This window comes from Hemicordylus capensis, chromosome 1 (genome assembly GCF_027244095.1).
Source record: "Hemicordylus capensis ecotype Gifberg chromosome 1, rHemCap1.1.pri, whole genome shotgun sequence".
Lineage (NCBI taxonomy): Eukaryota > Metazoa > Chordata > Lepidosauria > Squamata > Cordylidae > Hemicordylus > Hemicordylus capensis.
In genome coordinates, this window is record NC_069657.1 from 52,135,387 (window position 1) to 52,161,915 (window position 26,529).

The following is a 26,529-nucleotide window of genomic DNA, read 5'->3' on the forward strand; positions in this document are numbered from 1 at the left end:
TAACTATAGGGGGGGCAGGCAGGGCACATGCCCTGGGCGCCACTTGGTGGGTCACGTGGGGGGCACCAAAAAGTGCCATGACCCCCCTGATCCCCCCCAAAAAAATTTTCAGGGCGGCAGCCGCACACCCTTGCCAATTCGCGCCGCCGCTACCTGCGCCCTGGCCGGCAGCCCAACTGAGTCGTTGTGTACCCCCTGGGATGGCTTGTGGGGAGTGAGCACCAAGGTTGTCAGCCTCCCATCTTTTAGCGACCGCGCAGCGGTGGCGGATCGCCGAGTACAGAGCAACGCCGAGGCCTGCCATCTGGCCCGGCGTCGCTTCCCAACTGCACAGGCACGCCTGCGCAGTTCATAGAATGAACTGCGCAGGCACACCTCGCAGTTGGGAAGCGATGCCGGGCCAGACGGCAGGCCTCGGCATCGCTCTGTACTTGGCGATCCGCCGTCACGTGGTCGCTAAAGGATAGGGGGGCTGACGACCTTGGTGCTCACTCCCCACAAGCCATCCCAGGGGGCACACAACAACTGCGTCGGGCCGCCGGCCAGGGCGCAGGTAGCGGCGGCGCGAGCTGGCAAGGATAGGATAAGGATGTTGGGGGGCGGGGGGGGCGCAATTTCAGAGGCAGAGCTTGCCCTGGGCGCCGTTTTCCCCAGTTACGCCTCTGGTCCCACTGGTTCTCACTGTTCCACTATGTTTCTGTTATGCCCACTATATCTATTTCTGTGTTCGCAACCAAGCACTCCAGCTCACCCATCTTGGCTCAGAGGCTTCTGACACTGGCATATAAGCACCTATATGCTGAATCTCTTACCTGATGTATGCTATCCTTCTTTTGACTCTTTGACCAGCTAGCACAGCCTTCTGTCTGCTCTTTATGTGGTGCACTGAGCACACACCCATGACTTATACCCATGGAGCAAATAGTCATGCATGTGACACTCTGTGCAATACACTGAGAAGTGCCCCCCGCCCCTGCTGGCTTTCTATCTTTATAACTGCTTTTGTTGGCTGTTTACAGTATTTAGAGATTAACTAAAAACTTAAAAAGTTAAGGTCCCAGCTGTATTGGCCAGCTATTTAACTGTTCAAACTTCCTTTCTCAAGAACATGAAGGAAGTAGTAGTAGCTGGTTCTCCCTTCCACCCATACAATTCTCTATTCTCTGTGTTTTGTGTTAGTCCATTTCCCATTAATGCAAGATTGCTATTACTGCCAGGTTGCCTTTATTCCACCTTTCTAACAGCACGGTCTTTTGTCTCTCCCCTCTCGCCCTTTAAACCCAGATCACTGATCTGTAGTTAGTCCTGTCCTTCTATTACTTAACTCCCACTTATGACTCCTTACAATGTAATTCAGCTTCCCCAATATGTTTTTCCATTGCTTTCTGTTAATCTAGGAGTGGGTAGGTTGGAAATTGTAAGCTCTGCTTGATGTGGGACTGCAACTGGGGGATGGGAGAATTTGTGCTTTAACAGCTCCTTTGCCTTCTGTAGGGAGCTGAGAGCATCCGGAGAACTCCAAAAGTGGGCCAAAAGACACAAAGGAGCTAATTCCAGGTAAGCCCACCCCCTTCATAACTGAGACCAATGGTTGGAAAGCTGGTGATGGGAGAAGGGCTTGCCAGGTGCAGGAGAGAGCAAGGCAGCCTGGCATTGTATATGGGCCCTTCATGGGAGGTGAAGATAATGCAAGCCACTTACCAACCACAGTTAAAAGAATCAAGCCGAGATTGGTGATTCTCTGCAGAGCTGTTCTTGGTGTATTTCATAAACTTTAGCTAACTTTAACTGAAGTTCTGCATGACACATGAACCAATCCTATAGTAAAATTGGTCAGAAATTATTTGCCCCGTCTGCCTTTTGCCCAGGCTATGAATATAGCTTAGCTACACAGTTGCTGACATCTAGACTATGTGCAAACATATGCTAGAACAAGGATGCTGTGCTAGCTAGTTCCACATAGGAGCTTTTCTTGCACAACTGGTTGTACAGCGCATTGAGCAACAGATTGTGCAACCTTGTACAATGTTGCAATGTCATAGAGTACCACAACTTCGCACAACTTTGCAAACTTCTTAAGTGCGTGCAACTTCTCTCATTCATCATTTCAGTTAATGACCTAGTTTGGTAAACTAAACAGAGGAGAAAGTCTCAAGGCAGTAACAAGCCAGAGTTTGAAGGAATTTAATTGAAGAACTTTTAATGAGCCAAGCTTGCAGCCAGTTAGATGAACAGTAAAAAATTTGGGAGACTTACAGTAATTACTTCTAGGGAGGTGATGGTAACTTCACCAATTCTTGACATTATAACTCTGTAAGTATGGAATTAGTATTTGTAACCACTGAAGACATATTTTGTTGAAAGATGGTGGTTTCTTCAATTGATAACTAGCATATATAACGATTCTATGTGTGTTGATATAATTATTAGAGGAGCTTGGATTTTCCACCCACAAAGTCCTGTGCAGGCATAGAACACAGACTTATGAATTTCCTATGGATCATGCTACAGACTATAAGAATTAACAATTTCTTTTTTACTATTTGGTTTGCTCAGGTTATATTGTGAATAAATGGGAAGAAATAATGCTGTGTTGCAGCTACATTGGGGGATGCAACATTGTCCTATAAGCTGGCATAATACATAATTTTGAAGTGATTACGTTTTGTGTTGCTTTTATTCTTTTCATTTAAAATTTCCTACTCAGTTATACGAAAAAAGTATGTAGAGATACAAATGCCAAATTATGACAGCACATACAACATTAACATAAACACTATATGACAATAGCAGAACACACGTGGTCTTCATCATAACCTGGAAAAGTCCCTATAATGTAAGCCATCATGTTACTATACAATGAAAGATATTTCAGCCAGTGCTGATAAGTTCTTGGATACTGATAGCTTTCTTGTAGTCAGCAATAGCTTCTTTAATGAGGCCCATTTTGCCACGAATATCAGCTCTAAGCTTATACATCAGGGCATCATAAGGTTGAATTGACAGTGCTGTAAAAAATATTTTAGTAATTTATTAGGTGAATTGTCAGAATATGTAATATGCATATGCTAAACACTCATCTGAACGCTGAAGGGCATGCATGATTTTGGACATATAAACTATAGTCACTAAAGGACAGAAACATTAATGTATTCATTTACAATTTTCAACCTATCTCATAAGTTTAGAGAAGTAAATACCTCATTGTGAGATTAATCCCAGCCACTAAACAACCCTTCTAAAAAAGTTTTGAATTACTTTCAAAAATTTATATTATATTATATTATATTATATTATATTATATTATATTATATTATATTATATTATATTAGACTTTTCTATCCCACTCTTCCTCCAAGGATCCCAGAGTGGTATACATGGTTATGTTTATCCTCACAACCCTGTGAGGTAGGTTAGGCTGAGAGATAAATGATTAGCCCAGAGAGTTTCATGGCTGAACAGGAATTTGAACTCAGGTCTCCCCAGTCCGAGTCCAACCCTATAATCACACTATACCATGCTGGCTCTCTTGTGACTCTCCAGGAGGATGCTTTCTAACGTGACACATAAAACTAATTGGGCAATAAATAATCCATTAGTGAAAACTAAGAGAACTTGCACATAGCACTAGGTTGCTGCATGCAAGGATCTCCCCCCAAATGGTTGGTGCTGATAACTTTGACAGAAATGATTACCTATTTGTAAAGGGAATAAAGGGGATACTGAAATCAGCTAAAAATAGAATGGAGTGGTCAAAAATGACACTGCTAATCAGCTGTTCAGGCATTCACAATTATTGCAAGAGCACCTCACATGTATATATAGATTTTAGAGGAGTCCACACTCCACATTTCACACAGTACTCTTAGGTGTGGAAGGTCTGCCTTTCTTCATCAGAAAGTTTACAAGTCAGTTTTGGAGTCTTGCAACGCTTAGAAAGGAAGAGGAACGTAAGTGACAGTAAGACTATTATTCTGAGTCCTAGAAATACCTTTTGAAATATCCTCATCAGCTTGCTCATATTCCTTTAATGTATTGTAGAGATTGGCCTTGTTGAAATATATTGCTGCAGAGAAAGGAGAAAGGCAAATAGCCTTCTCAAAATCTGCTTTTGCTTCTTCAAAGTTTTTTAACAGGGTGTTTGTAATAGCTCGATTCAGGAATGCAGATTCATTTTTGGGGTCGAACATCAATGCCTTTGAATAATAGTCATATGCCTATGAAATGAAGAAAATAAAAGAACTAATGTACTTTTTCAAATTAATTATTAGTTTTGTTTTATATAGCACTAATTTCATGGGAAAGAAATGAAGGATGGCATTATTTTCAAGAGTAGTCCTTATTAGCAATAAAAATCCAGTATAACAATTTAAATTCATATATGTGAGCTTGGTTATCTTAGTGCGATTGATTCCACATTAGCAGTTTTCTCCAGTATTGACATAATTCACTCACTCATTTATTCCTGAAGATTTAGACAATGTTCATCCCAAATGATTGTGTGCCTATGTTTTCCTTGACATTTTCCTGGTTTTATTATTTTTTATTTATTTGCCGGGGGCGGGGGGCGCTAGTTTTTAAAGGGTTAATTCCACATATCCACAGGTTTAGGATGGCTGGGAATTATTACCGAGGTAATTTCTGGACACCATTTTGAGGACAAGAGAGCTGAGGACAGACTAGCCAACTTGAGCCTATATAGGAACACTGCCTATGTCAGTGGGGTTGACACCAAAGGGTATCCAAATATCCAGAATCCAGAAATCCAAATTTCCTAGCCTTCTAGCCAGATGAAAACCTGCATCATAAATAACTGAAGTCAACGGGGAGATTACCAGAGCTATTTGTTTCTTATATTTTTTTCAAAATATCCAAAACTGCACTTCTGCTTACATTAGTCCTAGGTGCTCTCAGTTCTATTCTGTCTAACCAGAACCATGACAAAAATGATTTATCAGTCTCAAGCTGTTCCACCGTCCATGCCAATGTGACACTCTATCTATTAAACTATTGTACCAATGCAGCTGATCCAGCCGTCTGGAGAAAATGTGGAATATCTAACATCGGCCAGATTTCACACAGGGGTGCAGCTATAATTGAACAGATGGGTTCAAGAAACCCGGGCACCCAGCACCTGAGGGCCCCCCAGATCCACCCCTCCCTATTTTCGTCATTATCTCCCTCATTCCAAGTGGCTGCCAGGGAGAGGGGCAAACACAGGCCACCTCTCCCTTAGCTATGCCCCTGATTTCACACCCATTTTTTTGGTTGCTGTTAAAACATCTGTAGCAGGGACTTGCATCAGAAGTGTGCTATCTGTATGCCTCCCCTACACTTGCCAACTGCAATGCCATATGGAAAAAATATGACCCATGGATTCAGCATAATCCTTCCACTTTCTGTACTCCAAGGCTTCTACAATGACCTTTCCAGGTTGGTGTAGAGGATCAGGTGTGGAGGATCAGGTGTGGAGTTACCTGTCCTTGAACTTTAGGATTGGTGGGTTTTTTTTCCAAGGACTGTGGTCTTTTTAAGAAGCAAATGTGCCTTGCTGAAGTCTTTGTTAATTTCATGGGAAAGTGTTCAAGAAAGTTAGTGCTGTGCCCACAGATACAGACCTGTGAAAACTGTCTGTTCAGAAAGTAAATATTTGCTGCATTGAAATATGCCAAAGCATAGCCTGAGTCAATGGTGATAGCCTGCTGATAATCTTTCATGGCACAGCTTAAATATCCCATAAATTGATTAATGACACCTCGATTTGTAAGCAATTCTGCATTGGTAACAATCTGAAATGAAATCACATACATACATTAGTGGGAACAAAATTCATAAAGGAAATATACTATCGAAATAGAGAGTTTATCTGGACTTCAGTTTATGGCCCAGTCCAGACATACATGTGCACAAAAGTAGGAGGCAGGGTTATCACCTCCCCTCCCAACCTTTTTAGGATGAGCCACTCATGAGAATAAACCAAGAGCAACTTGCATTTGGAAACATCTCTATGCAGTTTCTTTTTGTTTATTGGATAATGTTGTATTATTGGGTGCATAAACCAGGAAGAGCAAGTGAAAAAAGCTAACAGGATGTGAATGTGTAATGGAAAGTCAAAGGGACAGGGAAAATGATTCAGAAACTGCATACATGATGGTTAGGCAAGGTTAAAATCACAAGATACAGGGGTTCAGGAATTACCACTGGAGATATTTGTGATGAAGAAGGGTAGATGGATGAGTAAGTTAACTGATGGAATAGAAAAGAGGTATGTGAGAGGGGTGGGTAAGAAGCATAGAGAAGGGAGGAGCAGAAGAAGTGGAGCTACTGGGGAAAGGGATGACAGAAGCAGAGGAGGTCACTCTTCAAACCTAGGAGGGGACACCTCAGCTGACCAGAAATTTACCTTTAGTGCTGCATTTGTGTCTTGAAAGGCAGCAAAAGTATCCCCCATCTGAAGACAGACTATAGCTCGCCCATCATAAGCAGTGTGGCAGTTTGGATCAAAGTGAATGACTGCTGAAAACTGGTTCCAGGCTTTTTGAAACTTTCCAAGGGCCTAAAACAAACATCATTTGTTTTTTTTAATTTTGGAAATTAAGCATTGGCAAGAACACAACATCAGAATGTTTCCCCAGTGTGTAAATAGAGGCAATGGATTCTTGAAAAGGCAATATTAGCAGTAAAAGGAAGGAGCCAAGAGGATGAACTAATGTTGTAAAGCCCTGAATTATGTTTTGATGGTACATGTTTTACGACATTCAGATTTTAATCAAGTACATGTAGGTTTTAGAGTTCTGTCTATCTAGTTTATTCTCATTCAGAGAAACAGAAGTGTGCTGTTAACAGAATAATAATTCATTATACACAAGAGCAAATGGAAACAAAAGGCTTTATTCCCTTTCCCCCTCCCCCCAAAATTGGGCATAACACCCCCACCCCATCCCCCAAATGGAAGACTCAGACTCAGCAGACTGCTACCTTTCCCACACTAATCTATCCTTCCACAACTTGACCGGAGGGAAGAAAGTGAAGGGGGTGTCATTCTCCCCCACACATACATTTCTTTTTTGCAAGACCTGAAGATCTGTATCAACAATAATAGAGCTCAGCTTGCCTAGGCATCTTCCTCCAATGCTCCCTCATGAATGGTGTATGCTTGGAGGGATCAGTCAAAAATATGTGTATTTATGTAGACTCACAATAGTGCTCAGCACTTAGTGATTTGTGCAAAGCACCATAAACATGAATTGTTAGCATTAAAGCATACTGGCAAACTGCATGAAACCAATCAAGCTGGCTCCTAAATTAAGTGGATATTTTATTCAAAATTAATCTGAAGAGAGTAACTATGAAAGAAAACATGACAACAGTACCGCAAAACTACTTAAATTGCAAAGGAAAATAATTCGTCTTTTCTTTCTTTGTCCCTCAGCTAATATAATCATTTGGACCTGTCTGTAGCTATATTGTTCAAGAATTCTCTGACACATTAGACTTGAAACTCTGATATACCAGAGCCATATGACACATTACATTAAGCATGAAGTTGGCCCTTGCATACTCGGCTTTCATTTCCTAATTAGTGGTCATTTGGAAGTCCCGATCCAGATGGTGGGGGAAGCGTTAAACCCCCTCCCCCTCCCATGCTGCGACCCCAATCCTGATCTTCTATCCTGCTCTGTGGCTGCTATTTAGGAAACAAACACCAAATATGTTTAATGTAATGTGTCGTTTCAGGAGCAGCATCACAAGGTGGCAGCCTTGGGCAGCTGCTGAGGGCCCAGTGTCCTGGGGAGGAATGGACCCAGTTAGCAACCATCAGCTAGTGGCTGGGTGGACTCCTGCCTTACCTTGGTGGCAGGTGATACACTACATCGATTGGAAACATTGTGGGGGGGAATGATAGGCCCAAGGTGCCTGTCAGCTAGTACACTATTGTTTCTACTTCTGCTGCTGCAGTGGCAAAAGAAATGAAATCCCACTAGTCCACCAAAGCAAGCAAAAGGAGGCTGGAGCCCTCTACCCAGGCTCCCCCAGACTTTGAGACAGCCCAATATAGTTTGATTCTCTACGTTTTCTTTAATTATATTTACACTCCCCTTTTTGAGTCAAAATTAAAAGGTACAATATAATCAGGGATCCATGGGTGTTTAGTGGGGCAGTCCGTTCTGATTCATGGCAGTTGGTGACAAAGACCAGGTTCCAGGTTGATCCCACCAGAGGGAGGGAGCAGAAGAAACAGCAGATGAACTCAGGGGCTGGTTTGCGATAGATGCTAGCCCATCCAAGCAATCCTCCATTGATCTGCATCTCTATGTATTCTGGAAATGTTTGTCACTTTCAAAAGGAGGCAGCCACATATATTATTACAATACCACCTCCATAGGACAGGATCATCACTAATGTCCCACATCTTTGCTAGTCTGCCTTTTCCTCCTGAACAGCTTTGCTTGTGCCAGCAGGAAGAGCACTATCTGAAAGCTGAAAGGGAGGGGAAGGTGATAAAGGAGGTGTTTGGCGAATCTGCATTTTTTCACCTCCTAAAGAGCCTTGCCACCCCGCTAGGAACTGCATTAGTAAACAGTAGCACTTTTCATTACTGATCTCCTCAGACAGACTAGAAGAATAACGGAAAGCAGTATTGGGGCGGGGTGTGTGTGTGTGTGTGTGTGTGTGTGTGTGTGTGTGTCTTCTAAACATGGGGGGGAAATACAGATTCTCATGCATTATCCAACAGCAAGACTGCCAAAAGAGACACAGCAGGTCCTACACAATTCAGAGGGTGCTTGTTATACATACATACACACACACACACACACACACACTGAACTAAAGTTGAAGGGCAAAGAGGTTGACCCTTAATCTCACTATGTGTGCAATTCATTTGAGAAAAATTACTCAAAGCAGGACAATGCCTAATTTGTCCTTTTAATTTCAATGGTATAACTTTGAGTAATTTTCCTCATCATGTCAGCCATTGCTATGAACTTCCAACATCGCCAAGCAATGGGACGTTCAGGGACAACACTATCAGGGTTTGTCTCCTTTGAAGGAGAAATCCCTAGAGGCTTATGGTATCTTGGTAATACAGGTGGCCCTCATTATCCGCAGACTCTGTATCTGCAGTTTTGCATATCCATGATTGGGTCTTAGAGACCCAGTTTCATTATTCACAGGAAGAAAAATAGGTGAAATCCACCTATCAGTGGTTTTGAGTGGCCGGAAATTACTCCAATGTCATTTCCAGCTGCCATTTTTCAGCAAAGAGCCATTTTGTGGCTCTTTGAAAAAATTGAGAATATTTGACTATTTTCGGGATTGGGGGGCAATTTCTGAAGAACTGGAGAATAAGGTACTGTCCTTTTATTTTCTTATTTCTGCCCCCTTTTCTGGCACTGGGTTTTAGGAACTTAATCCCCCAATCCCCATTGATTCAAGGTTTCATTATTCGCAGTTTCCATACTCACATCTATAGGCGAGAACGGAACCCCTGAGAATAACGAGAGCCACCTGTATATAGTTTTAAATATATATATATTTAAGTTGACCACTGTCCTCATACCCACCGGGAGCATACACTCGCCAGAAACCGGAGGGTCCCGGCTTACTGACTTGGCAGTGCTTGTGTGAAGCCACCCTCAGAGAGATCTCTCAATTAGCTCCCCATTTAGGGATATCTCCTGGGCAAGTAATCTGCTTAACAAAAAAATGGCCAGCCAACATTCATAACATCAATCTCATAACAGTATAATAAATGATTTCCTACTTAAACATCTAAATAGAGGGTTATCAGATTAACCTTAATGTTGTTTTTATTTACAACAAGATATTGAGGCTGTTCTCTCACGCAGCCTAATCTAGGCTAGGGAAGCCCAGCCTGAATTAGGCTGCTCATGAGAACTACTGGTATCGGGCCCAGTCCTGTGGGGCAGTGCTACCTAGCCCAGCTTTTTAGCCCAGCTTTTAGCCTGGGTTAACGGTGCCAGCACACCATTAACCCAGGCTCCAGGATTGTGTGTCTCCTTGGTATGTGTTTAGCCCGAGGAGACACAGAGACGAGCACCTAGAACACCCATCTCCTGGAGGAATCCCCCAATACACCACACTTGGCGGGTGGTGCACTGTGAGATACACAGACACATCCTGGCCTCTGGAACTCCATGCTGCCTGGCGCAGCAGTGGATTGTCTGGGAGTGCGGTTTGCGCTCCCAGCAATGTTCCATGACTTGTCTGGGGGAAGGTAAGATTCGTACAGCCTTCCCCCCACCTACCCGCCCAGTCATCTGAATGGGCTCATTGTCAATAGTAACAAATCTATTACCTGCAAATTGTATCCTAAGCAAAGTCTAGCCTTTGTGCACATTGGATTCAAATGTATTGCTCTTGAGAAATCTTTCTGGGCGTTTTTAGTGCCTTCCTCATGACCGTATTCCAAGTATGAATTCCCTCGTCCAATATAACCATCCAAACAAAAGGGATCTAGTTTAAGAACCTTGGAAAATGAATTCACGGATTCTTCATACTTCTGAAGTCTAAAATCAATATGCATTTGACAGTTAGTACTTTATTAGCAACGCTTGAATTGAATTCATTTATTTATAGTCAACTACCAAATAAACACTACAGCAAAGAACAATACAATACAATAACATAAGTAAAAATTTAAAAGCCAGTTTGCAGACACCTTATTTTATTTTAATATATGAACATACTAAGCTGCCTTATACTGAGTCAGACAATTGGTTAATCTAGCTATAGATGGACCTAATGATAGCGACTCTCCAGGGTTTCAGACAGGGGTCTTTCTAACCCTAGCTGGAGATGCCCACGATTGAATTTGGGACCTTCTGTATTTAAAGAGTACGCTTTGTTACTCTGTTATGCTCCTCCCCTTAAAGGCAATTTACAAGAATTAATATTCTTATATGAAACCCTATGATATGAAACTGCACATGAAGTTCATAAGTATGCATTCACAAAATTCACTGTATGATTATAAATTGTTTCTCTTAAACTGATCTTTCTACTACTGCATAATTGAGATAGGCTTATTTCTCTTGCAAATCTTCCCACTACTGCCCCAGTATAACAATTAATTCATAATACTATCACAGAAAGGGTTTCAAAATGGAAACCAGAGGCTAAGAAATAAATTGCATATTGAGTAAGTATTAGGCATTTATTGGAAGTGTTCTTATTTTGCAGCTAAATAGAAGTTTCCTTATTTCATATGAAGAAGCCATAGAAATAATAATGAATGAACTATTTTATTTTTATTTATTTACTTTCAAGATTTATACCCCATCCTTCAAATAAACCCAAGGTGACTAAAAAAAGTTAAAATCCATAAACAATAAAAGCACAGTCAATAACAAGAGGTTCCAATAAAAACTCTTGCAAAGGACATAGTTTTAACTAAGCAAAAATAATTACAAACCCTGTTGGGGGAAAATTTACAATACATTCTGCCAAACTACTGCCAAGTCTTGGGTAACTGAGTCACATGTACACCCTCAGAGAACTTTGAAATGTTCCTTTTATCAAAATATATAGTCATATCAAGCCTACTGATTTTCCATTTTATGAACAGACCAAACGGGTTCTCAAAGGAATCATGTACCTAGCAACCACTAGAACAGGGCTACTCAACTTTGACCCTCCTGCAGATGTTGGCCTCCAACTCCCAGCATCCCTGACTATTGGCCACTGTGACTGAGGATGCTGGGAGCTATAGTCCAAAAACAGCTGGATGACCAAAGATGAGTAGCCCTACACTAGAACGTGACCACAGTGTACCATTGTATGACAAAAAAACAGATAAAGGGAAGATGTATGGATCCTGAAGAATATGAAATGCTCCCATTTCCCTACTCCCCCAACCCATCCACTTCTGCTTTGAAAACTATACTGTAAACATCACTGTAAGTTGTGAGATCAAAATACATATTTCCAAACTCCTATCAGTCAATATCTACTTTTACCTGTAATAGCAGGTTCCAATAACTTTGAACAGTTGACTATCTTTTGGTTTACTCAGTGTTACCTCTGTAAGGTCCTAAAAAAAGAGAAAGAGAATAATTATGAATCACTGGTGTCACAGATACCATTCAACTGATGTCTGTAATCATAACACAATAGCCTAAGCCCTCAGCAAAACAATTTTAAGAGTTGCACTTCCTGAGACAAAAATTGCCCTGTACTGCCCTGGACCCCTACTTAGTCAGAAGCCTGAGCCTGCATCCAAACTGCCCTTCTTGAATCTCAGATATGGTCAGAAGCCGAGCCTCATCCCTGAGCTGAATCACTAAAAAATCGACTGAGTGAAATCACTGCACAAGGTCCAACCTAGAAGTGGGTTTGCCAGTGAAACACTCTGCATGAGACTGCTTTAGGAATCCCTAGGTTTCTGACCTAAATCACTGAGGCTTGGCCATTCCAGATGTGGACTTGCTAAAGGCCACCCCTGCTCCTGATTGCCCTGGAAGAACATCAGTCTCCCCGACTGGCTGAGTGGAACATGGTTTGCTGTAGCTCGTTTGGAACCTGCTGCTATCTGGCAGACAGCTACTTTGGAACCACATAGTAAGGTGCTCACTTGGGTAGCTTTCTCCCCCTCCCGCCCTACAATTTATAATACGTTTATTGAAGTTCAAGTAAAAAGGTTACATCTCTGAGAGTATACATGATTACACACAGAAGCTTATCCAGCATAAACAAAACTCCTCTATATGCAAGATACAAATGGTAATTGTATATGTTTATATATGTGTATATGTATATAATTATAGAATAGGAAATGTTAACATAGGACTCAGTCTTACCATCAGTAAAATTACGAATCTAACAGTTAAACAAAGTACAGAGGGGAGAGCCGAAACGAGCAACAACAAAAAGGAACAAGGCAGGAACATATACATGAGTATTAAGGTTAATTCAGGCAGAGCAAAACATCCACTACAGGGGTCCCATCCCATCCCGTACCTACAAACTCAAAGATATTAATAAACATATTATTAATTAATATTATATCAATAAAAGCTTATGATTAGCCAGGAGAGAAAATAGAAAGAAAAATTAAAACCCTTCAAGAAGTGGAACCTTCATGAATGTAACTCACTGAAATCCATGAATTCAGTAAATATGGTTTCCCTACATAAATATTATCCTTCTTTTAATCCAAAAGCCTGTATAAAAATCATCCAGAAGCTTTCTCAAAATAAAGTTCTAAATGCACAGGTCTCTTTCTGGTCTTTCCCATCCCACTTCTTCTGATTAGCACTTAATTCCAAACAAAAGAAAAAAACAACTAGATGATACCAGTTATATCCCTACTAGATGGATACAATCTAACATCCATGAAAAAACCAGGAAGATTATTTTTAAAAATCCTTTCCAGATCCATACCTACTGATACAAGAACAGTGGACAGCTTCTCCTAAAAGGAACTGTAAATTCAATAGGCCTATGATGTCAGATAAAAAAGTAGGGGGGGGATTCCTAGATCAGATTTCAGTGTTATGTTATGTAAACAAAAAAGGAGAGACCATTAGTTATTACCTGACTTGTAAAAGCTATTAGTTCTATACAGATATCTAAAAGCCATGAGTTCTAGATAGGAACTCCAAAGTAATATTATAAAAATAATAAATAATATTATTTTTATAATAATATGAAAATATATTTTCTATATCTCCATCAAAGTACTTAGAAGGGTCCCTCAAAGCAGAGCAAGAATCTGCCAAAATGTAATGCTCAACACTGAATCATGCAACAAATCTTCACGTATATCTATTATCACTTCATATTTGGCTCTCCTCCCTAGATGACACTACTCCACAAAAAAGTCTATGACAACGTAATAATGCAAAGAAAACATTTCAGCTCTCAACTATAAAGATCTCATTAAAACCAAAAGGTCAAAGTAAGTCTAGAGTCCAGTGTATAAAAGGATATATATCTATCTAGTATATAAAGGGGCTGGGAAAATAATTTTGAACCTCGCTTCTAACTCCCCGAAGTATCTAAATATTAGAATGGTAAAGAAAAGATTGCTCATAGAGAGAGAAGATGCCGACTTCACAGAAACATAATATTTGGATGTAAATTTTTCTTGCCAATAACATAGAGCTGTGATGGAGTTCCCAGCACTTACACGCCAATTATATAACAATTTAACATATATTCATGACTGGTATCCAAAGCCAGGTGTGCAAAAACAAAACACAGAAGGTGAAAGATAGTTAATAGGAAGGGGCAGGATGTCTAATAAAATAAAGTAACTAGCTGGGGATTCTCTAATCAATTTAAAGACCAACTAAGATTTTCTTGACCACAATCTTATACAATACCATCAAATCCTATTTCCAATTTTACCCATGATATATATAGGCTATTAGTTTAAAGATTTCCCTCTACACAAAATTTTTGATAAAAGCAGTTACATAACAGGGAATGTAAAAACAATTCTTCAATGAGCAGAGACTAATTCCAAATTCAAAACAACGTTGCAACAGCAGTCATGATATATATGAGTGTTTACATGTAAAAATGTTTAAACTAGTTTCCCTAACCTCTATTATATTTTTGGAGAAAACACCACAGGGAATACAGTAAGAAAGAATTTTTAAAAAAATCCTTATGGTTTCAACCTGGTTACTTCAATACCTTTTTAAAAATACATTTCTATCTTAAAGCAAATCTAAGGAAATCAGGGATCTCATTATATATATTTTTAAAAGAAAAGAAAAGGGGGGGGACATATTATTTGTTTCTAAGGTATTTCTTATGCTGCATTGAAAACAAAACAATAGAGAGGGACCCAAAAGTCAATAAGGGGTTAACTTGAAAAAAATTTGAGAGCATTCTTGGCCTAGAGATAAGGTATTCTGCCAAAGACATAATATGCCGGAACTTGCTCCACGCAAAAGCTTACGCGTGAGAAAATGTGGAAAGTCTTGAGTCTCCCTTTTCTTTCCAATTTATTCTGTCCACTTTCTGACGTTGAATTTCAAAAAAGTGCATTGTTGAGTCATGTTTCTCAGAGTCCAAAATAGAATAAAGAGTATCCCCTCCTTGTAAAAAAAGGATCTCAAAAGGATTCCGAAGTGTGAAACACAAAATAGTAAGTTTAATTACCAGCCATAAAATAACTTGTCAACGCAGAGATACCAGTGTAGAAAGAAAAAAAAGGTCCGAGTTCAAAGTAGAAGTTACAATCTTCTAGCTGGAAGCTGAGCTGGTAAATCCCTTAGCAACCTCATTACTTCTTGCTTCAAAATGTAGGTTCTCAAGTGAGAGAGTGTCTCAGACCATGGACATGCAAGCAAGAGTAGAACATGGGTCCAAGCAAGCATATTAACCCTGCAACATATCTATGACTAGGAGGTTTTGTTATTTATTTTATTTTTTCTACTATTGTACACAGCAACGGAAGTCACAAAACACTGAACTATAGAACTATTAATAACTTCTATTATAATCTATACTACAGAACCAAGACATCTGGAATTTCTTATGTACCACATTAGGAAAACAAATACCTCTAGTGCATAAGCATGCTGATCCAGTTGTGCATAGAGTAATGCACGGTTAATCAACACTTTCAAGATAATATCCTTGGTTGCATCAAGAAGAAGAACAATCCCATAGTCTTTCAAAGCCTATAAAAATAAGATCAAAGCTGAAATGGACAGAGCTATGTATGCTTTGGCTGGAGTAAGGAACTCTCTCCTGTAGAAAGACATTCCAGTCTACTTTACCAGATTAAAGGCCTGTATACTTTTCAAATAAACCAAAACTCCAGGAATTTGCTTCTGCTATACAGCTTTTCTAGCACTCTCTCATGATCCTCCAAACTATGGTTCTGAGAATCACTATAGCCTTAGGGCAAACATAACAAAACTGCAACAAAGCAAAATATCTGATGCTTTTTGGTTGTTTAATAATGACATAAGAATCAGCACAAAGCTGGAAATACATAACAAAAACACAGAACTACCAGTTGCCATTCACCATATGAAATATGATTTTGTAGTCATCTGAGTTCTTCAGTGCATATTTGATCCCTGATCCCAAAAACATTTGACAGTGTAGGAGCTTAGATGCACATACTGCACTCCTTTGCTGACAAAGGCTTCCTATACATTTCAGTGGAGGATGTGGCATTCACGCTCCAGTAAAGTTTATGGAAAAATCAGCATGTATATAGGAACTTCATGTGCACACTAAAGTGAACACAGAAATCTGATTAGGGCTAGTAAATGCAGTATGTGAACAACTGTTATAAATTCAATTGCAGATGACATGATAATTACAAATTAAAACAGGACACAAATATTCAGAAATAGTAGACAACATCCAGGCTAAACCTTTGCCCATGTGCCAAGATTTTCTGTTGTGCATGTTTTTCAGCAAATACCCTCATACTTCCTGTGCCTCCTAAAAAAAACCAGGTTGCTTTACCTGTAACAGGTGATCTGGTAGTGATGCCTCAACATTCATAAAAATGGGTTCTGCGCCTGAGCAGGACTGCTTCGGGTAATACTGATTAGCTCCTTGTGACGCCTTTTAACTGCCTCTGCACACACAGTGCAGTACTTATACTGGCAGTTAGGCGTATAATGGCTGGCCGACAGCATAAATGTTAATGTCCTCCATAGGATCTATTAGGTTTTGGTCTTTTGTGTAATTGTAATGTCTCAATCGCTTGCACTCTGTAGCGGGGCCGGCTGGGAGGGTTTTATGAATGTCAAGGCATCACTACCAGATCACCTGTTATAGGTAAGCAACCTGTTTATCTGGATAGTGAGGCCTCGACAGTCATAAAAATGGATGAATCATGAGCTACCCAAATGGCGGTGCGCGTTGCAAGCTACTGAAGCACCCTCTTAAGAATGGCCCTGCCAAATTGCACCGCCTCTACAGAGTGAAGTTCTAGTGCATAATGCTTTACAAAAGGTTTGATCCGAGACCCAGGTGGCCGCCATACATATATCTTTGAATTTTATTCCTGAAAGATGAGCTGCTGAGGCAGCGTGGCGCCCTCGTTGAATGGGCTCTAATAGTGGATGGCGGAGTGACTCCCTGAATATCATAGGCCATCTTAATGAGTCCCACCAACCAAAAAGACAGTTTTTGGCAGGATGGCTGAAGGCCTCGGTTCTTCCCATTCAAGGCAATGAAAAGACTTTTTGTCTTTCTCATCTCTCTTGTTCTATGTAGGGAGAAAAGGATGGCCCTCCACACGTCTAGCATGTGTAAAGAAGTTTCCAGCGGCGTGGATGGATTTCTGAAAAAGGTAGGTAAAACAATGTCTGCATTTAAGTGAAAATCAGTAACAATCTTTGGCCAGAATTCTGGGTCCAAACGCATAACTTCTCTGTCTGGGAAGAACCGAGTATAAGGCTCATCCATTCGAAGAGCAAGTAATTTGCTCACGCGTTTCACAGACGTAATTGCCACTAGGAATAAAGCCTTTAATGTTATCAATTTCAATGAAGTGGTGGCCATAGGTTCAAAAGGCTTTTCCATCAGTTGAGAGAACCAAAGAGAAGCTCCACTTGTCAGATGGCCTTTGCACTGGGAGGTAAGGTTATTCAGACCTTTCAAAAATTATTTACACCTTGGATGAGTAAACACAATCTTGTGATTCCAGCCACTATGGCGAGCGGAGATGGCCGCCAAATGGACTCTTACTGACGCATTGGCCAACCAGCTGGATTTCAAGGAGTTTAGATATAGAAAAACCTCCTTCAAGGAGGCCTCCTTTGGCACAAATTGGTACTCAGTGGCATATGATGAGAACGTCTTCCATTTGGAGAGATAATTACTCCCAGTTGATAGTCTCCTGCTGTTCCTTAATATCTGTCAAGGTCTGGCCGACTGCCAGGGAAGGTCATGAGACAAAGTGGAGCTGCTGAAACTGGATACGGCTCGGGAAGTTCGTCTCGACTGGACTTGGCTGCACGCTGTCAGCACAAGGGATGATGAATGTTGTTTTTCAGCAGTGAGTAGAAGACTGGTGACATGATTTATAGTGCAAGCCGAGAGCTCCCAGCTGGCAGGCATTCAAGGCTTATCAGCCCTCTGCAATAGGCATTTGCTTCTCCTAATAGTCTCCAATTGCTCCCGGCGTCTCGTGACACGCCACTGTTGCGGAGTCAGCGGGGGCTGGTTGTATAGCTCTTCTTCAGATCGGTCTTTCACAATTTCTGCTGCCTCAGGTTGTTGTGCCTGTTCTGAATCATTAACCACAGCTGTTTCATGAACACTGACAGCTGGGCTCTGCCCCTCAGACACTCCTGCATTGCCTGGAAAATTGACAGCTTCCTCTTCCTCCTTGCTGTCTGAGATCGAGGGCGTGACACTATCTTCCTCAGTAACCCACTCTCCACACTGTCAGATTGAGGACAGACAGGTTGGGATGGAATATTTGTCCTTCTTTTTGAGATATCAGGTCCTCTCACTGAGGTAACCTCTTGTATGTGTGGTTTGATAGACGTAAAAGTTGGGGGAACCACGGCTGTCTGGGCCACCAAGGGATGACAAGAATCGCCCTGGTGCTGTCCTACAGAAGCTTGGCTATGACCCTGTTTAATAGGGGATAAGGAGGGTACAAGTAAAACATACTTTGCATCCAACGGTATTGGAAGGCATCCCCCTTGGATAGGTGGCCCTCCCCCATTCTGGAACAGTATTAGCTGCATTTCTTGTTTGTTGATGTTGCAAACAGGTTGACAGTCAGAGTCCCCCAGGTGAGGAATAGCTCCTTCAATAAATGGGGGTTGAGCTCCCATTCGTGTTGCTGAAGGATGAGAGAGCTGCTTAATGTGTCTGCTATGACATTGTCCTGCTCTTTTATATGTATTGCTACCAGGTGTAAGTGCCTTGCAATGCACCAGTTCCACACCTGGAGCCCTAGATGGCACAATGGTTTTGACCATTCCCCCTGATTGTTTATGTAAGCAATTGCGGTGGTATTGTCCATCTGTAGTTGTAGCACCCCCTCCTGAATGATGTCCTGAAAGGCTTGCAGTGCTCTGTACACTGCCAGAAGGTCTAGGAAATTGATATGATGTTTCGTCTCTCACTGGTTCCACCGGCCTTGTGCCCTGTGGTCCCCTAGATGAGCTCCCCATCCGAGCATGGAAGCATCCGTGGTCAACGTGCAAGTGGGTATCAGGGTCTGAAATGGAACCCCTATCTGCATGTTTGTGTCTCTCGTCCACCACAACAAGGAGTTAAGGATTCCGTGAGGAATTTGAAGGGACAGATCCTGGGAATCCACATTGGGGTGAAATACACTCAGGTACCACATCTGCAGTTTCCTCATGCAAAGCTTTGCATAGTGAACAGTTGAAATACAAGAGGCCATCAGGCCCATAAGAACCTGGATTGACCTGGCCTGTTGTTGTGGATTGGCATGAAAGTGTAATACCATCTCCTTTATGTGAATGAATCTGTCTTGCGGGAGGAACGCCCTCTGGCAGTCCATGTCTAGTTCTGCACCGATATAGTTTAGGCGCTTCGCGGGAGTAAGGTGAGACTTCTCCCAGTTTATCCATATGCCCAGGTCATGTAGCAGTGTAGTCACTGTCCAAATCTGGCTGTCCATTTGCGTCCTGTTCTTCCCTGTAATAAGCCAGTCATCTAGAAACAGAAATATCGAGATTCCTTGTGTACATAGGTAGGCTATGACGACAGCCATGCACTTTGTGAAGACTCATGGAGCTGCCACAAGGCCAAAGGGCAGTACATTGTATTGGAAAATCTGACTGCCTAGCGTGAAACGCAAATATTTCCTGTGTGACTCTTGTATGCCAACGTGGAAGTAGGCATCTTTCAAATCCAACGTTGCAATTCATTGCTCTTGGTGAAGAAGAGGCAGGATTGCTCGCAGCGTTATCATCCGAAATTTCCTCACGTCGACATATAGGTTCAGCCACCTGAGATCCATGATTGGGCGAATGCCACCATCCTTCTTGGGTATCTGGAAGTACCTCGAATAGGAGCCTATCTGAGCATGAGCCCACGGTACCGGTGAAATCGCTTCCTTGTCCAACAGAATCTTGACTAGTGTCTGTGTCTCTGGGGTATACTTTATCTCACTGAACTGAGGAAGAGTCTTGAATTCGATAGCATAACCTGTCCTGATTAAATGCAGGACCCAGCGATCTGATGTTATGTGTTGCCATGCTTGGGCATGGCTTGCCAGTTTGATGGTATTTCTGGTTTGCAACAAGGTGATGTTGTACCTTGTGGTCCTGTTGAATAATCTTGGTTGTTTCGGTTGCTATAGATCCGGTAATTGTGGGCTCAGAGAATAATCAAAGATGTTGCTTTGGTTGTTGTGTAGCTTTATTGCGTCCCTGCTGTTCTGGCTTGGTAATTTGCGTGTAATTTCTACGATTGTAGCGATTAAAGGGTCTCTTATACTCCTTGCGCTCATTTCTCCTGTAGGAGCCTTGTCTCCGCTGATATGGCTGAAACATATTGTTACCAAAATGTTGAGCTGTGAACGTCTTGGCCGTCATCTTAGATTTCTTTAAGTGTTCCATAGTATCATCCGTTTGCTCTGCAAACAATCCTTTCCCATCAAATTGCAATTATTCTATGCGATCATGCATATCCTGCATCAAAGTGGTCGATTGCAGCCATGCATGGCGTCACAACATCACCGCAGTTGTGAGAGTGCGTGACTCGGACTCTGCCAAATGTTTGGCATTGGCCAGTTGCTGGCGCATAGCCATCGTGGTCTTCAGGAAAACAGTATCTAGACACTTTTGAAATTCTTCTGATGTTAAAGAGGCTCTCTGTGCATGGAGACCTTCCCACAAGGAGTACGTATACTTTGCAAGGCAAGCTATGTAGTTTGGGATTTTAATGCATAGGTAAGCCATAGAGTAAGCCTTTCTAGAAAGAACATCAAACTTCCTGCTCTCCTTGTCTGCAGGTATAGTATGTCTCCTCCGTGATTTTGCCAAAGAAGCGCAGTCAATAACCAGTGAATTAGGCACTGGGTGCTTAATCAGGTATTCGTTGTCTTGCTCCTTTATTTTGTATAGAGACTCAAGGCGCTTTGAGGTGGCCGTTGAAGTTTGCAAGATCTCCCATGTAGACTTAGCTGCCTTTGTAATAACTGGGAGCATCCTCTCTAATAAAACGCTTGGTGTCCGTCCGTGGACAGACACCAAGCATGCGTTTGTGCCTCCCTGGTCTGTTCTGGGCATGCGCAAAGCGCATGCCCAGAACAGAGCAGGGAGACACGACTGCCAGGACCCGGCGGCCATCTTGGGTGGCCAGAAGCGGCCGCCCCAAGAAGCCGGGTAAGCGGCCGCGCCGCCGTCGCCGGGCGGGGGGAAGAGGCGGCGGGGGAAGCCAGCCGAGGCGGTGGCAGAGCCGCCGCCGAGGCCTGGCGCCGCCGTCAGAGCCGGGCGGGAGGGAGGAAAAAATGCTGCCGCAGCCGACGCCACTGACCTACCACCCTCCCTCCCAACTGCCGAGCCCACTTTACCCCGGCCCGTGTCAGTTGGGCGCAGATAGACCTTAAATTCAGAGGCAGAGAGGAGCTCGCAAGCAGAGCTCCTCTCTGTGCAAAGCCTCTTCCCGAAATGGCGTTTTGGGCACAAAGGACGCCTACTGCGTCCTTTACGTCCATGCTGCCAGTTCCGGCACAGCCTTTGCACAGAGAGGAGCTCTATTTGCAAGCTCCTCTCTGCCTCTGAAATTAAGGATTATCTTCGCCCGACTGACACGGGCTGGGGTAAGGTGGACTCGGCAGTTGGGAGGGAGGGTGGTAGGTCAGTGGCATCGGCCGCGGCTGCATTTTTAAAAAGGATTTCTAAGGCCTCCGCTCCAACCCCAGTCCCCTGTCGATGGAGCAATGGCTGTCGACGTCAAAGTTGGCTTCCATGCCAAAGTAGCGCCCTTTTTCCTTTTGACTTCGATGAGTCCAGGTCTCCCCCTTTGCCAGCATGCTTCTGATGTTGAGTAGGTGCTCCTCCGCTCAGCATCGAGCTCAGGGTGGAAGGCAATTGCTGAGGGGTTCGGGCAGATGACAATGACTTTGCCCTGTACCTCATCGGCTCTGCTTGCAGCCCCGATGGAGACAGAGTATGCTCTGAAGCCGGAGTTGCTTTATGCCTCTTCGCTGCCGTGCATGCTGACAGCAAGGAGCACCGGTGCTTAGGGCTGCCGTTCTTCGGCACTGAGTTTGCCTAGAAAAGGCCTTACATATAGGGCAAGTAGTTGTGGAGTGTTCCTCTCCAAGGCAGAGGAGACAAATCTGATGTCCGTCTGTTAATGGGAGTTTAGCCCTGTAGCGGATACACCACTTAAAGGTGGTTTTCTCCTTCATAGATGCACTCATGGGCAAAAGAATCAGCAGTTGCTTGGCTTTCTCCTTTATATATTACCACTTGTCCTTGTCGTGATAAGGGGAAGTCAGAAACACAGTCCAGGGTCAAGCCTTGTAGACAAATAAGGGACAAGGTTGGAAACGTTAGACTTGCCATTCGTTGTTGCCAATCCGTGGTCAATCCGTTTGTCCATAAAAGCTAAATATAATCTTTTCCGTTTAGGGGTAAGCGAAGAATGGTCATGGGCTGTCCTAAGGTCATAGTGTCTGAGCTAAACAACAAATTACTTTCCAAGGAGCAACAAAGTTTCCGAGGTCCGAACGCGTTGGCGGTCAGGAAGAAACTGGGCAACAGACACCTAACTGACAATATAGGTACTGCACAGTGCATGCAGAGGCAGTTAAAAGGTGTCACGAGAAACTAATCAGTATTACCTGAAGCAGTACTGTGTAGGCGCAGAACCCATTTTTATGACTGTCGAGGCCTCACTATCCAGATCTATGTATCTGAGGGTCCCTCAGCCTTCAGGGACATATTTTTGACAGACACAGGTGGCTGCAGAGGGAAGAGTGGAATCGCCAAAAATTGTGCACTATTCTTGCATGTCAGCACAGAATTAGTCTGGATGTAAGCCAATGTTTATTTAAATGCTCATGATGAAAATAAAAAATAAATACCTTTTTGTAGTCCTTTATCTGGTGGTAAATAATTGCCCTATTGTAATATGCCAAAATGCAAGTATTGTCCACCTCTATGGCTTTAGTTAAATCTTCAATTGCAAGTTCATAAGTCTAGAGAAAAAATGCCATTGTGTTATTAATATTAGTAAAGCATCACATAATCTGTATAGAGTAACATAATCACACTCACTATTAATCATAATAACAAAATGGAAGCTACATATTTAGAGGCACTATACTTCTAAGTACCAGATGCTGAGGAAAAAGAACAGGGAATGGCCTTTTTGACATGTTGTCATACTTGAATCCTGGTTAGCAATCCCAGTTAAATGCTAGTTAAATGCTATTTAACCAGGATTGCCCGGAAATTCCAGGTTTTCATGATACACTCTGCAGGAGAGTGCAGGGCTGGCCGTTCACAGTTAACTCTTTAACAATGATTGTTCTGACCATGCAAACGCGGCCATCATGTGACAGACATATGTAACAGTCTCCTGAGAGGTTTGTTTTGTCCAAAGCAGCCACAGTGGGTGTGAATTTGCACAGAAGAATGAAAAGTGGGGGAAAGATTCTAAAATCTCCCATTGGTTTTATTCTTTTCTAAGAATTGCTGCTTTTCTATCTACTGTACAGAAGCAAAAATATTGCATTTGAGGTACAGGGGAATTTTGAACAGAAAGCAATCCAGAGGAAAAGGGAAATACCTCCAACCACATGCCACTTCCCAAATTAACTTTGCAGTCTCCCATGGCTGTTTTTCATTTATTTAAAAAAAACCTGTTTGTTGAGATACTGTTATACACATTTGCTATGGAATATCTACTTTGTCCTGTGGAGACACAAAGTAAGCAAGACGATACCGATTTATAGTAGTTATTCTATTTAGACAATAACTCATCCAATGTTTCAGACACGACCCATGCGGAATTTAAGGAATGGAGGCTCTCTACCTTAAGAATATAAGAACAGCCCTTGTGGTTCAGGCCCAAGACCTATCTAGTCCAGCATCCTATTTCACACAGTAGCCTACCAAGAGCCTCTGAGAAGCCCACAGGCAAGAGGTGAGGACATGCCCTCTGTCTTGCTGTTGTTTCTCTGCAACTGGTACTTAGAGGCATCTTCCCTCTGAGGCTAGAGGTGACCTATAGCCATCAGACTAGTAGCCATTGATAGACCTGTCCATCATGAAATTGTTTAAGACCCTTTTAGAAGGCTTCCAAGCTAGCAGCCATCACCATATTCTGTGGTAGAGAATTCCATAGATTAATTACACACTGTGTGGAAAAAAGTACTTCCTTTTGTTGGTCCTTAATTCCCCAGCCTTCAGTTTCATGGGATAACCCCTGGTTCTAGTGTTGTGAGAAAGGGAGAAAAAATTCTGTCCACTCTCTACACCATGCATATTTTATACATCTCTATCATGTCTCCCTGTAGCCACTTCTTTTCCAAACTAAAAAGCCTCAGATGCTGGGCCTGATAAGGAAGGTAGGGTTGTGCATTTTGTTTTGTTTTTTTCTGTTTTGTTTTTGGCCCAAATCCAAAACACCCCCATTTTGTTCTTTATTCAAAATCAGCCAATCCGAAACACCCCAATTTTGTTCTTTGTTCAAAATTGCAAAATCCGAATCCGAAACATTTTGGATTTTAAAAAATGGCCCCAGGGCAAAACTAGTGGTTGGGGGTGGTAGTGCCCAATGGGTGGAAGCTACCACCCACATTTCAGAGGAACTGGGCAAAGGGGTGATTTTTGGTGAATTTTTGAAGTTTAAGATTTTTCCCATAGGGAAGAATGGAGGTTTCAGCAAAAGTATAGCTTCACGTTGGGTGGAAAGGGATGGCCCAGAGCAGAGTTGGGTGAGTGGTAGTGCCCAGTGGAGGTAAGGAAGCTGCCAGAATTATTTCAAAGGAATTAGGCAGAGGGCTGATTTGTAAAGATTTAATGGAGTTTACGCATCTTTAAGGTTCTTCCCCATAGGGAATGATGGCGGTTTCAGCAGCCCCATAACTGCACTTGGGGGGCACCAGGGTGGCCCAGGGCGAGTGGTAGTGCAGAGCATAGAGGGTGCCAACCACCCCCATAGGTTGCTAACCCATGGGGAACTGGGTTATGTCGTTTTTGAGATGTTTTGAGTGTAGATTCTCTGGTAGCATATGAGAATGGATTCATGGTTTGTTGTTGAAAATCTCATATGCTACCAGAGAATCTACACTCAGAACACCTCAGAAACAACAGAACCCAGCACCCCATGGGTTAGCAACCATGGTGGTGTTTGGCACCCTATCTGCACTACAATACCACTCACTCCCGGCTACCCCAGTGCCCCCCCAGGTGGAGTTATGGGTCTGCTGAAACCTCCATTATTCCCTAAGGGGGGAAACCTTAAAGATGCGTAAACTCCAACAATTCCTAAGAAATCAGCCCTTTGCCCTATTCCTTTGGAATCTGGGTTGTGGCAGGCACTCCTTGGGGCAACCCAACCCACTGTTTTGCCCCTCAGACCCCCTTTCTGCCCCAAACCTGCCCCAAAGACATTTCAACTTCAGAAATTCTTTTTAAAATCAGCCCTTTTTCCAATTCCTTTGGAATCTGGGTGGCAGCAGGCACCCATTGGGGCGCTACCACCTGACCCACTCTTCTGCCCCCAAAGTCCCCTTTCTGCCCTGAATCCACCCCAAATAACATCAACATCGCACATCAACGACAGCAGAGGTTTGCAAAGAACCAGGCAGATTTCCAAAGGTCATGCACATCCACCACCCACCCCCTGCAGAAATGCAATTGATCTGCACACAACAGTGTGAAACAACAACAGTGAAATGCACACTGTCCCATGCAGTGTGCACACTGCCCCACTGGCCAATGAGGGTAAATTTTACCCTTAAATTTCCTTAAAAGGAATAACGAGCGATTTCAAAATGGAGTTCCGAAACAGCAGAAACAACAACATGTTTTTTATCCGAAACAGGGATGTTTTGTTTTGGCTACAAAATGTTCTGTTTTGAGCACTGGATGTTTTGTTTTGTCTACAAAACAGCCAAAATGGCCTGTTTTGGGCACAAAACGTTTGCTATCCGAAACGAAACACAAATCCCTAAAGGAAGATGTTCTAGGCACCTGACCATCTTGGTCATCCTTAGGAACGTGCACAGAACTGGCCAGGCCAGTTCGGTTCAATTCAACCCACTTCACAGACCAGTTCAGGGGTCTACCTGTTAAGGGGAATCCCAAAATGTATCCCAGTGCTTAACACCAGGAGGAGGGGTCTCCACGCTTTGAGACCCCTCAGCTATGCCTGTCCCTGCGCGTGGAACAGATAGCACTTCTGAGAACACTGCCCTGGGGCTTCAATAGTCTACCTAGCAGCCTAAATTTGGCTTCCAGCTCCTCCCGACTGCATTTGCCAACATTGATGATGTGCACCACAACAGCTGACTCTTTCCCAGGACCACCTAGCAGCTGGGACGTCTGCAGGCTTTGCACCAGGCAGGTGATA

At 42.7% G+C, this 26,529-nt stretch overlaps 1 protein-coding gene across 1 annotated transcript in view; it reads right to left on the reverse strand.

Annotated features, from left to right (window-relative positions):
• Window positions 1–2,168: 2,168 nt before the first annotated feature.
• The window catches only part of TTC6 (tetratricopeptide repeat domain 6), a 196,944-nt gene continuing 172,583 nt past the window's right edge, over window positions 2,169–26,529 (reverse strand). Inside the window, exons 28-35 of the mRNA XM_053269433.1 lie at window positions 23,033–23,146; window positions 15,540–15,659; window positions 11,982–12,055; window positions 10,322–10,532; window positions 6,404–6,556; window positions 5,619–5,789; window positions 3,992–4,217; window positions 2,169–3,008 (exon numbers count right to left, since the gene is read on the reverse strand). Of these exons, the coding sequence (XP_053125408.1) occupies window positions 2,872–3,008; window positions 3,992–4,217; window positions 5,619–5,789; window positions 6,404–6,556; window positions 10,322–10,532; window positions 11,982–12,055; window positions 15,540–15,659; window positions 23,033–23,146 (1,206 nt within the window). The 3' untranslated portion in view covers window positions 2,169–2,871. The remainder of the gene's footprint in view (window positions 3,009–3,991; window positions 4,218–5,618; window positions 5,790–6,403; window positions 6,557–10,321; window positions 10,533–11,981; window positions 12,056–15,539; window positions 15,660–23,032; window positions 23,147–26,529) is intronic.